The 13,315-nt window shown below is 39.5% G+C and overlaps 1 protein-coding gene across 1 annotated transcript in view; it reads left to right on the forward strand.

Annotated features, from left to right (window-relative positions):
• The window catches only part of OXCT1 (3-oxoacid CoA-transferase 1), a 154,534-nt gene that overhangs the window by 23,538 nt on the left and 117,681 nt on the right, over positions 1-13,315 (forward strand). Inside the window, exons 5-7 of the mRNA XM_013972785.2 lie at positions 1,893-2,042; positions 8,420-8,526; positions 11,136-11,196. Of these exons, the coding sequence (XP_013828239.1) occupies positions 1,893-2,042; positions 8,420-8,526; positions 11,136-11,196 (318 nt within the window). The remainder of the gene's footprint in view (positions 1-1,892; positions 2,043-8,419; positions 8,527-11,135; positions 11,197-13,315) is intronic.

The raw sequence follows: 13,315 nt of genomic DNA on the forward strand, positions 1-13,315 counted from the left end.
ATAGGATTTTCCAGGCAATAGTACTGGAGTGGATTGCCATTTCCTTCTCCAGGGGATCTTCCTGACCCAGGGATCGAACCCAGGTCTCCCACATTGTAGACAGACACTAAACTGTCTGAGCCACCAGGGAATAGGAAAAGGAATACGTCAAGGCTGTATGTTGTCACCCTGCTTATTTAACTTATCTGCAGAGTACATCATGAGAAATGCTGGATTGGAAGAAGCGCAAGCTGGAATCAAGATTGCTGGGAGAAATATCAATAACCTCAGATATGCAGATGACACCACCCTTATGGCAGAAAGTGAAGAACTAAAGAGCCTCTTATTGAAAGTGAAAGAGGAGAGTGAAAAAATTGGCTTAAAGCATTCAGAAAACAAAGATCATGGCATCTGGTCCCATCACTTTATGGCAATAGATGGAGAAACAGTGGAAACAGTGGCTGACTTTATTTTTGGGGGCTCCAAAATCACTGCAGATGGTGACTGCAGCCATGAAATAAAAAGATGCTTACTCCTTGGAAGAAAAGTTATGACCGACCTAGACAGCATATTAAAAAGAAGACTTGTAACATTACTTGCAACAAAGGTCCACCTAGTCAAGGCTACGGTTTTTCTAGTAGTCATGTATGGATGTGAGAGTTGGACTGTGAAGAAGGCTGAGCACCGAAGAATTGATGCTTTTGAACTGTGGCATTGGAGAAGACTCTTGAGAGTCTCTTGGACTTCACGGAGATCCACCCAGTCCATCCTAAAGGAAATCAGTCCTGAATGTTCATTGGAAGGACTGATGCTGAAGCTTAAACTCCAGTACTTTGGCCACCTGATGTGAAGAGCTGACTCATTGGAAAAGACCCTGATGCTGGGAAAGATTGAAGGCAGGAGAAGGGGACTACAGAGGATGAGATGGTTAGATGGCATCACCGACTCAATGGACTTGAGTTTGAATAAATTCTGGGGGTTGGTGATGGACAGGGAGGCCTGGCATTCTGCAGTCCATGGGGTCACAAAGAGTCAGACACGACTGAGCGACTGAACTGAACTGAACTGAACTGAATATGATGTAACTAGACCTAACAAGAGGTTTCATGTTAGGGGTTGTGTCTGCAAGTGTTTAGGGCCAGCGTTATTTCCCAGTAGGAAAACTGGGTGGAAAGGCAGGCGGTGGTGAGAGACAGCTGGGGAAATTAGATTTGAAATGACTAGTACCTAAAGGGAGACAAAGTGATCAGAAGATGATACAAAGACATTTTTCCTAGAGCTGTTCCTACTCTGAAACAAAATTTGAATTTCTCTTGGCTTTTTAAAAACCAGTTTAGCTGTATGTTGTAGTCTTTGTCATTTGTATTTTTCCTTAATTAGATAACATAGTAGATAAAATACTTAAGAGAAGGTCTAGAATACATTCTAAATAACTGGAAAATTTTCATTATTATTATATAATCATGATATTGTTATTTATGATAAGATTCAGGCTTACCTACATGTAGCACACAGTAAAACACGATATTTTATTGTATGTTTTTTAATGTATACAGTTAAAGTTATATACTTCAGATTTGAAAATTGATTTTAAAATATTACAAATAGACTTGTAAAATATGATGTTGAGAAGCCAGTGGAGACATGGAAACCGAAAACATGAGTATACAAATAAGCAGTTCCATTACAAATTAAGGATTAAAAATAGAGAGGTTGTTGTCTAGAGAGACAGTCATTGCCTTGCATTGATCTTCTAGCCTGCAGTGTTAGTGAGGTAGACCAATATGCACTGCTAGGGGTGGTTTAGATGAATAAACACCTAGAGAGCAGGGACCATGTGGCTAAGTATTTGTGTCCGCAGACAGAAGTGTGCTTAATGGACTTTTGATGCAGTGTTTTTTGCTCACTTGTAGGGCACGCTTGCAGAGAGGATTCGTGCCGGTGGGGCTGGAGTTCCTGCATTTTACACCAGCACAGGGTATGGGACTCTGGTGCAAGAGGGGGGGGCACCAATCAAATACAACAAAGATGGCAGCATTGCCATTGCCAGTAAGCCGAGAGAGGTAAGACGCACGGATTCCAGGTGGGCTCATTGGGTAAAAAAGTATAAAATCATATCTGGGCGAGAATAAAACACATTCATTTAGTAACATACATATGCTAGGTACAATTTCTAGCTAAAACTGAACATCTGCTAGTAATTAAAGTCACGTAGAGAAACCAGAATAAACAAATGAGAAGGAAAGAAATTAATCCATAGAAATGAGAGTCAAGGTTAGTTTTATGGTAGGTTTTAAGACATTTAGGAGTGTGTATAATTGCTGATTATGTTTATGTGGAAAATAAAATACAACTACTTTATTTAATACCATAATATGTATGATATTAAACCCTTCGTGTTCAGGCCCCTTCTGGATATGATTGAAGAAGGGAAAAAAAGCTAAAGAAATCACAAATTTGTCTATAATCTTAAAAAGCAGAGAATGGTTATAAATATATAATATGAGTAGAATAAATACCAAGTTTATATTATCTTCTTTATCCTTCATTTTGTACACTGGACACATTTGAGCCTTAGACTGAATAACTTAGTTTTATTTAAAGTGCTGGATAGGATGGAGTATCTTTATACTAGGTAACTTTCCTCACACATTAGAAAAGAATAGAACTCTAGATATAGGTATTTGAGATATTCAGGAGCCAGTTTTTAAAATGACACAGGCCAGTATCTCATTGCTGCATTTTTGGTATCTTTCCCTTCTCTCTGCCCACATGGCTCATGAGAGTTAACAAAAGTCACGGACTGCTGAACTTATCTCTAGAGAAGTGAGAACTTAGTATATCAAGGGCTCTTGTTACCTTTCTTCGTATAGGGATGTTAGCTGTGCCCCTTGGGGTTTTGAGGGAAGATAAAAGTCATTACTCTCATCCCCCTGCTGTCCCATGTTTGTCTCCAGCAGCATCCTTCATCTGGAGCTGTGCCTTTTCTGCTTAGGGTTACCTATATTGACTCAAAGCTTTTGTTAACGTTTTTTATACTCTATCTTGCTTCTTGCCTAATTAGGTTTAAAATGTTTTCGCAAAGAAAAAGACAGGAACCTAATTAATTATCAAGATGGAACCTATTTAATTATTAAGGTAGATCCTAGTTAATATAGATCAGGATAGCCAGCAAAATCTGGTGAATGCTTTGAGAACTTGCTAGAAGTTACATCATTAACTCACCCTGTGAAAACAAAGGATAGACTAGAATCTGTCCTGAATGCCTGGGTTCATTTCAGCCTGGAGTCAGGTGTAGGCATCTAGCAGTTTGGTAATTTTGTCTGAATCCCTGGGAATACAACAGATAATCTCTAGAAATGATTCTTGTTAGCCAACTTTATTTTCCTTGATTATGGTGGGAAGAGGAAATGAGTGAATTCCTTGGATTAGTGATAGTTATCAGAGTTCCTTCTGTTTGCCAGGCACTAGTCCAAATGTGGTGGAAAAAGGAGTCCTTTAGGCCAAGTCCCCCTGTAGTGGGGGAACTGACCAGGAATGAAGAGACAAATGCATAATGTAACAAATCAAGTAGGGCAAAGGCAGAGAGGGTGCTGAGTGGCCAGGAAGGTGTGTTCCAGGCCGGGTCAGGGGAACCTCTCTGAGACGTGATGTTTGGTAGAGACCTGAATAAGATAGGAGAATGAGCCGGGTGAAGATTGTAGGCTGTGCTCTAGTCAGAAGAAAGAGGAAGGACATGGTCCTTGGCAGGCTTGCCGAGGGTGTGCCACAGCAGGGCATTGAGACTGGAACAGAGTGAATGAGGCAGAGAGTGGTAGGATTGGAGATTGAAGAGAGGCAGGAGCCAGGTCACATGAACTTGGACTTCACTGAGTGTAGTGAGGGGCTGAGAGTGTTGAATAGAAGTGGGAGAGTGATGGGATCTCAGCTACATTTTGGAAAGATCACTGTGGCTTTTGGGAGTGGGTTTTTTTGTCGGAGACCCAGAAGCAGAAGCAGCAAGAGAGATGAGGGGCTGTTGTATTAATACTAATCCAGTTGGAATTAGAAGGTGGTTTAGATTGAGGTGGTAACAGTGGAATTTGTGAGAAGTGGTTGCAGGTGGGAAATACACTGACAGTAGGGCCAACACGATTTACTGAGTAAGAAAAGACACGAATCAAGCATGCTGCTTATTGAGATGGGCCAAGTATGAGAATTAACAAGGAGCTCTTTCTGGACTTGAAGTGTTTAAGAGATTCATTGGCCTCCAAGAGGAGCTACTCAGTAGGCTTTAGGTCAGCTCAGGGAGGGTTGAGAGCTGGGATAGGAACTTTGGAGGCATCAGCAAGTGAAATTCACTCAGTCACGTCTGACTCTTTGCAACCCCATGGACTATATAGTCCTCGGAATTCTCCAAGCCAGAATACTGGGTGGGTAGTCTTTCCCTTCTTCAGGGGATCTTCCCAACCCAGGGGTCGCACCCATGTCTCCCACACTGCAGGCGTGTTCTTTACCAACTGAGCCACCAGGGAAGCCCAAGAATATTGGAATGGGTAGCCTATCCCTTCTCCAGCAGATCTTCCCAACCCAGAAATTATCAGCATGTGGTGTTTAAAACCACGGGGCTTGAGTGACGAAGGCTGGAGTGCAGAGAACACCTCTTTTGCATTTAAGGGTTTAGAAGAGGCCTGGCATTTAAAGATTGAAAAGAGGAAAAGGAGCAGTGAATAAAATGAGTGTATCCAGTAGGTAAAGAGGAGATCCAGGGGAGGTGATTTGGAAGATGGAAACTTTTACAAAGCGAGGAGTGATCAACTGTGTCAGAGAGTGAAGGAGTTGAGTAGTAGGACTGGAAGTTGACCATTGCAGCTGAAAATGTGGAGGTCATTGGTGACCTTAAAGGGTGATTTTTTTGGAACAGAGGATTTTTCTGGAATGGTGAAAATTTGAATGGAGTGGATTCAAGAAAGGATGGAAAGATGAGACCATGGAGATTGTGAAATGAGTGACTCAAGTGAGTATAATAGCTAGTTTGACAAAACCAATTCTGTCCCTGTTTTTAAATTTTAAAATAGCTAACACTTAGCAACTGCTGATGTGTAGCCCCTTCAGGAAGTTATATAATTGGAATTGAAAAAAATGCCAGTGTTTTTACTTTGCCCTGAGTTGGCATATATTTAGATGTGTTTTTCTAGGTCTGCATGGAAAAGACTCAACTGTCATCATTAGTGATGACTGAAATTCATAAGACTTAAAAAAACTAAGGCAGGAGGAGAAGGGGACAACAGAGGATAATATGGTTGGATGGCATCACTGACTCGACGGACATGAGTGTGTCCAAGCTCCGTGAATTGGTGATGGACAGGGAAGCCTGGCGTGCAGCAGTCCATGGGGTCACAAAGAGTCAGACATGACTGAGTGACTGAACTGAAAAAACTATTGATGTGTATCTTACAAATATCCTTCATATAATTTATCTAAGTTCATATTAATATGATCCTCATTCATCTATAATTCCCTAAATTCATTAATCTTTTCTGACATAATGTATCATATAATACCTTTAAGGAAACTGTTCTGTAAGAAATGATTTCTGTTTTAATGTAAATCAAAACTATAATGAAGTATCACCTCACACTGGTCAGAATGGCCATCATCAAAAAGGTTACAAATAAGTGCTGGAGAGACTGTGGAGAAAAGGGAACCTGTACTGATGGTGGGCATATAAATTGGTGCAGCCAGAGTGGAAAACAGTCCCACTTCTGGGCATATATGGAAAAGATAAAAACCCTAGTTGAAAGAGATATAGGCACCCCAGTGTTTTATAGCAGTATTATTTACAGTAGCCAAGAAACAGAAGCAACCTAAATGTCCATCGACAGGTGAATGGTTAAAGAAGATGTAGTACATATATACAATGGAATATTACTTAGCCATAAAAATGAATTAATTCCATTTGCAGTAACATGAATGGACCTAGAGATTATCATACTAAATGACATCAGTCAAAGACAAAATATCATATGATATCACATATGTGGAAACTAAAAGATTGATACAAGTGAACTTATTTACCCAACAGGAATAGACTCACTGACATAGAAAACAAACTTATGGTTACCAACGGGTAAAGTGGGGGAGAGGGATAAGTTAGGTGTTTGGGATTAACATATACACACTATTATAAAAATAAACAACAAGAACCTACTCTGTAACACAGGGAGCTTTATTCAATATCTTATAATAACCTATAATGGAAAAGAATCTGAAAAAGAATATATATATGTATATGTATATGTATATGTATATGTATATGTATATGTATATGTATATGTATACATGTGCTGTGCAGGCAATAATACTGGAGTGGGTTGCCATGTCCTCCTCTCGGGGATCTTCCCAACCTAGAGATAGAACCCAGATTTCCTAAATTGCAGGTGGATTCTTTACTGTCTGAGCCACCAGGGAAGCCCAAGAATACTGGAGTGGGTAGCCAATCCCTTCTCCAGGGGAACTTCCCAGCCCAGGAATAGAACTGGGGTCACCTACATTTCAGGCAGATTCTTTACCAGCTGAGCTACCCAGAAATCCCATATATGTACACATATGGGATATCTGAATCCCATATCTGGGATTTAAATCACTTTGCTATATACCTGAAACTAATGCAATATTATAAATTAACTATAATTTTTAAAAAACGTTTCTTTTTTTAAACCATAGTTTAAGAAAAGTATATGTACCCAAACTGTCTCTCAAAACTTTCTGTAAAATGCATGCAGTTTTTTCCACTAGGAGGCGCAGTAGGAATGAGAATGGACTTCAGCCTTCAAATGGCTTCCATCCCGTGTGGTGATGGGAGTGTAATGTTGATTTTGTTTCCTCTGTTTGTTTCAACTCCCAGAGCTAAGTCCCCATGAAGAAAAAGGGAACAAAATGCTACAGCATAGTTTTGCTCTATGCTTTTTCTCCCCATCTCTTCCATTTGGAGTAGAATTAAAAGTCAATAAACATACAAAAATCAATAGCCTTCCATTAGACCAGTAATGACAGAAAAGAAGGTGTAATAGAATAAAATGTAATAGTCACAGTGGCCATCAAAAACCATGAAGCACCTGTGAGTAAACCTAGGAAGTATATACTTTTGGGGGGGGAATTATAAAACTATTGAAGGAGGTAAAAGAAGACTTAAAAAAATATAGGCCTATATTACGCTCACAGGTGGGATATGGCATACGTATCAGTTCTCTCCAGATTAGTCTATAAATTCTAGGAATCCCAATAAAAATCCCAGCAGATGATTATGAATTAATTAGGAGAGAGGAATGGATTTTTAAAACTATTTTAGGTAGGAAAATAATGCATTGCCCGTTTCATGCAACTATATAGTTTTTTTCTAGAGTGGAGGGAAACTGAAAGTGTTAGTCTCTCAGCTGGGTTGGACTCTTTGTGACCCCATGGACTGTAGCCCTCTGGCTCTTCTGTCTGTGAATTTCTCCAGGTGAGAATACTGGAGTGGGTTGCTATGCCCTCCTCCATGGGACCTCTTCGACCCAGGGATCAAACCCAGGTCTTCCATGTTGCACGTGGATTTCCTACTGTCTGAGCCACCATGGAGGCCAAAGTGGAGGGAAAGAGGGGCCTTTTTCATGTCAGTATGTAACTTATTCACAGAAACAGTAAAGTGAGTGCTAACACATGCAGTCTATGACACAAGCATGTAGAATTTTCAGTTCCTCAGAGTTACCGAGCTCTCCTACCACTGGGCCTTTGCACATGCTGCTCCCTTAGTTTCCTCTTCACCACTTTGAGTGAACCCTGGTCCAGGGGTCCCCAGCCTCCTGGATCTAATTCCTGATGATCTGAGGTGGAGCTGATGTAATGATAATAGAAATAAAGTACACAATAAATAAAATGCACTTGAATCATCCCCAAACTACCCTCCACACCCATTTAGTATGATAAAAAGTCTCAGTTTAGATCTTCTCCTTCTTGCCCTAACTAGGCTTGTATCCCTTTTATCTGTCTCTGTCAGAGCAAGTGGGTCTTCCCAGGTGGCTCAGCAGCAAAGAACCCACCTGCCTCTGGGTTGGGAAGTTAATAGTTTAGTAATACACATAAGAAAATAAGTAAGTTACGCTTAGACAAGTAAGTAACCAGCGGGGCTTCTCAGGTGGCTCAGTGGTAAAGAATCTGCCTACCAATGCAGGAGACACAAGAGACGGAGGTTTGAGCTCTGGGTAGAGGAGATCCCCTGGAGTAGGAATTGGCAACCTGCTCCAGTATTCTTACCTGGAAACTTCCATGGACAGAGGAGCCTGGTGGATTACAGTATATGGGGTCTCAAAGAATCAGATGTGACTGGGCAACTGAGCACACACATGCACACACATCAGACCAGGTATCACAACCAACCAAGCCCTGTGGAGATCCTGACGATGCCCTTTGTCTCTTGCAGGTGAGGGAGTTTAAAGGTCAGCATTTTATCTTGGAGGAAGCAATCACAGGGGATTTTGCTTTGGTGAAAGCCTGGAAGGCGGACCGAGCCGGAAACGTGATTTTCAGGTAGTACAATGGTTTTAAAAAATGTTCAATGTAATGCCTGTTAGCAACTTTATGTTTTCGAAATTATGATTACAAAATGGATATCTTGATGTGTTTGGTGTTTAAAAATTTATATTAAAAATTGCTTAAAATCAATCGTGTGTGTGTGTGTGTGTGTGTGTGTGTGTGTGTGTGTGTGTGTGTAGGTGTGTGCAGAACCATTGCTGTGTGGCCATGCTGGTTTGGTGCACTTGAGGACATCTGTTCTGACTGGTGCCCGTGGTGCACTGTTTAACTATCTGAATCTATTCTAGTCTTGTATATAGTCACATATACTTTTGTCCCATGTACTTTAGTGGTTAAGACTAAGTACAGTGTTGTGACATACTTAGAAAAGCTGACAGAAGCACACAATTATATTTTTGACATTGTTATTTATATGCATTGTCTTAAAACACCCAAGTTAGTTTGATATTCTGGAAAAATATTGCTAATAAGCATTTAGGTCAGTTCTTTTCCAAGCTTGTTGGTGTCTACTAGAAAATGCTTATAAAGATGATGTTTGGAAAGTTGATTAACATTAATAATGCCTAGCTTTCATTTTCATTATCTGGATGGCCACAGATAGATTAAGCCACTTAATAGATTTCAACATCTTTTGATTATGCTAAGCATACTAAATACCAAGTTTCAGTATCTTGGACTTAGGTATTATGTAGTTGTGTTTTGAAAGTTGTGCCACCTTTGAATATACTCATAAAAGCTTTCAAAATGTTTGATTTTGAAGACTTCACCTGTTAGGTTACCGAACTAGTTTTCTTTTTTATAATATGGTCCGTTTCCTGCTTTTTGTTAGTGATTTTTAAAGAATCTTTACCAAATGCAGCTTTGGTATGATCACAATTAAATTATCAGTGATCACTCTCATGTTACTGTTTCATTTCTGAAGATCTTACATGACATTGGCTTCCCTGGTGGCTCAGATGGTGAAGAATCTGCCTGCAATGCCTGAGACCAGAGTTCAGTCTTTGGAATGGGAGGATTCCCTAGAGAAGGGAATATCTAACCACTCCAGTATTCTTGTCTGGGGAATCCCATGGACAGAGAAGCCTGGCAGGCTACAGCTCATGGGGTCACAAATAGTGGACGCAACCGAGTGACTAACACTTTATATGATATTAAATATACTGTATTTGATTTTTTGAGCTTAGCCAATTTTGTTTGTTTGTTTGATTTTGTTTTTTTGATGGGGCCACGGCACTTAGGATCTTAGTTCCTTGACCAGAAATCGAACCTGTGCTTCCTGCAGTAGAAATGCGGAGTCTTAACCACTGGTCTGCTAGGGAAGTCCCCAGATTTAGTCAGTTTTTGGTATTATAACTAATTTCAGCAATTACAGAGGACACTGAATGCTGTCTACCTTTATTTGACACCTTGGTGTAATGTTGTTGAAACTAGTTTTTTTTGAAGATTAATGAAATTGTGTAGTAGCAAATGAAAATGAATTCCTAAAATATTTCCATGAGTTTATCCTGTGCTTTACTACCTGTTGTCTAAAGACAGCACAAGGGCTATTCTGAGCAGAGACTTTATGCCTGTGGTTTCTGCTCAGTAGCCATTGAGCTTTGATGTGAAATGAGAGTGCTTGTCGCCAGTGGTCAGGTGGCCTAGATTCTTAAAATCCTGACTTCTAGGCTGACCTTCATGATTAGTGGGACAACTGGTACAGGCCATTGGTAGAGTGGGTGGGCCCTGCATACCTGCTCCTCAGGCCACTCCGTCCTTGGAGTTTTGATGCTGGATGTTTGATGGAATCCAACACAGTAGCTTGTGAAAGTACGTAGAGATATTCCTCTCTCAAGGACACACCTATCCTTGAATCCAACTGAAAGAAACATTGCTAGCACAAAGGGCTGTTAAGACACAGCTATGAATTATTCCTCTTTACAAAAGAATTTTTCCTTTCAATTTACACTCTCAGAAACAAGAACACATTTCAATTTTTATTATTAGAGTAAGTGCATGAATTTAGGAACTTGGGAATGCAGAAGCATCAGCAAAATTGGCCCCCTCTTTTTATACCTCAGGGTCTGATGTGGGGGTTGTAGTTTCAAAAATTTCATTGGAAGTTGGTTCTCCAGAATGATCTTTATAAGTGACTCACAAATTACCCATGAATGTTTCAGTTAATTTCAGCAATAGATTTCTCTTTAATAAGAGTATAATTACTATACCTTCTCAGATAAAGCACTTGCTACTTTTCTGAATGTTTAACAAGAGCAAGTTCAGTGAAATATTAACTACAGAAACAAAGTAGCATTTCAGTTAAAAGATTTAGAGAAATTAGACTCTTTAATATCCATTTTATTTTTCTGTATATAATTATATGTTGAAAATGAAAAATAGTTCTTTCTCTTAACCCCATAAATGTGATATGATTCCATTAAGTGGCCATTGCATTGTTTTTATATATAAAATAGCTATAGAACTTATAGAAAATACGATATACTCTTAAAAAGATTCACAGAGTCTTAGATTACAGAAATTCTTTTAATTTGTAATTAAAGCTGAGAGAGACACTTATTTTTGGGCTTCTTTCCACACTTCCTGTTCCCTCACCCCTATTGTAGGAAAAGTGCAAGGAATTTCAACTTGCCGATGTGCAAAGCTGCAGAAACTACAGTGGTGGAGGTAAGAGAAGAGGTTATTTCTGATTTCCTAATGTTACTTTTTTAAAGTTGATGTTATGTGTTAGTTTAAGAAAAAATACTACAGTTCATTTGTTTTCATGAAGAAGGACAGTGACCATGTTTTTCATTTGAGATGTTGAAGGATTCTATTTAAATATATGATAGTTTAAATTTTGCTGGAATTTGAGCTCTCTGGTTAGCTAGGATTTCACCAGAATGCTCACTTTGGGAACCAAACTATGAGGCTGACCAGCTAATAAAACTTCTTTGGTACTTGAGCAAAGGGGACCTTCTTGGGTAAAATCTCAGGGATGAATTTTTCTAAACAGAATCCCAAGGCAAATAATAAGTTGTATCAGGAGAAGTTCTTTATCTCACTGTGACAGAGAGTGGTGATACTTTGAGGAGGAAGGAGGGTAGTATAACTCATTGCTTTGATGTAGTTCTGTTTGAAACAGTTGAATTAATGCACTAACTGACTCTCCTTTAAACATCTCAGGGTTCGTTTGGAAGAGACTTGAATAATTCTAGAACGTGCCTAGGGTTAAAGCTCTGGGATAGAAATAGGTGCTTATACCAAAACCCTGCCATTTTGTGTGTATATGTTAGAACCTGAAAGGAGACTTCAAAATGATTCATGTAGGCTTTGAGGATCACTTTGGAACCAGATTTTCATGGGATTTGAGATGTATTTCCCCACAAGAGGGCTTTATAGGATCCCATCTTGGGATCTGGAAATGAGAATGTATGTTCTTGATTTTTCTTGTTATGGTACCATTGTACTTGACATCTTTTCATTCCTTCTAGCTCTTGGCCAAAATGATATTTCATGGAGGCAGTGCTGCTGTATTTTTGAAACAGTCAAATGTTAGAATTCTCTTGGAAAGTACAGTGTATTATTATTTTACTAGATAGCCATAGTTTGGCTTCTTTTTTTCCCCTCTTGTGTAAGAATGGTTAATTGACAATATTTGAAGTATACTATTTTTAAAGTGCTGGGAAATGTGGTACTTTCAACATTGGCAGGACGGTTTCTTTTGCAACGGCTTCAGTATATTTTCTGCATTTAAAATGGATAATGTGATTTAATCTGTGAAATTTTTTAAAATCAAATCGTCTTAATGACCTCTCCATTGCACACACCTGTAACTACTGAAAAAAGCCTATAACACAGCTTAAACTAATTGGTGGTTTAACTCTGTTGATTGTATGTACCTCTGTAAAACCGCCACAAACGAGTATTTTTTCTCTGAGTACTATGGGGTCAGTATGCATTGTCCTGGGTGATTTTCTTTCTTTTTTTCCCTTTTATAATCTAGTTCTTTTCAGCCAGTCTTATCTCTTCCGAAAGCAGGAAGTGAACCTCTAGTAGTCTGAGAATTAGTGAAGATATTTGAAAAGATGTTCGCTGTTGGCATAAGGGAAAGGGAGATAAAATCCTTTAATTGAGCCTGCAAATATGATAAAGGCTGCCCTCCCATGTACAAGAACAGACATCTCTTATTCATAGTGCTCTGTCCTGTTAGACAGACTCACATTAGGATCCCCTTCAATATAGTGCTGCTGACTGCCACTCCTAATTGATCATACCTGCACCGTCCAATATGCTAGCCAATACCCACATGCAACTTTTAATTTAACCTCTTGTTGTTGTTTAGTGACTAAGTTGTGTCCAACTCTTTGTGACTATGTACTACAGCATGCCAGGCTCCTCTGTCCTTCACTGTCTCCCAGATTTGCTCAAACTCATGTCCATTGGGTCGGTGATGCCATCCAACCATCTCATCCTCTATTACCCCCTTCTCTTCCTGCCCTCAGTCTTTCCCAGCATCAGAGTCTTCTCCGGTGACTAGTCAGCTCTTTGTATCAGATGGCCAAAGGATTGGATATTCAGCTTTAACATTAGTCCTTTCAAAAAATATTTAGGGTTGATTTCCTTTGGGATTGACTGGTTTGATCTCCTTGCAGTCTAAGGGACTCTCAAGAGTCTTCTCCAGCACCACAGTTCAAAAGCATTAATTCTTCAGCACTCAGCTTTCTTTATGGTCCAGCTCTGACATTCATAATGACTAATGGAAAAATGATAGTTTTGACTATATGGACGTTTGTCAGCAAAGTGA

Source organism: Capra hircus, chromosome 20, assembly GCF_001704415.2.
Source record: "Capra hircus breed San Clemente chromosome 20, ASM170441v1, whole genome shotgun sequence".
In the NCBI taxonomy this organism is placed as follows: domain Eukaryota; kingdom Metazoa; phylum Chordata; class Mammalia; order Artiodactyla; family Bovidae; genus Capra; species Capra hircus.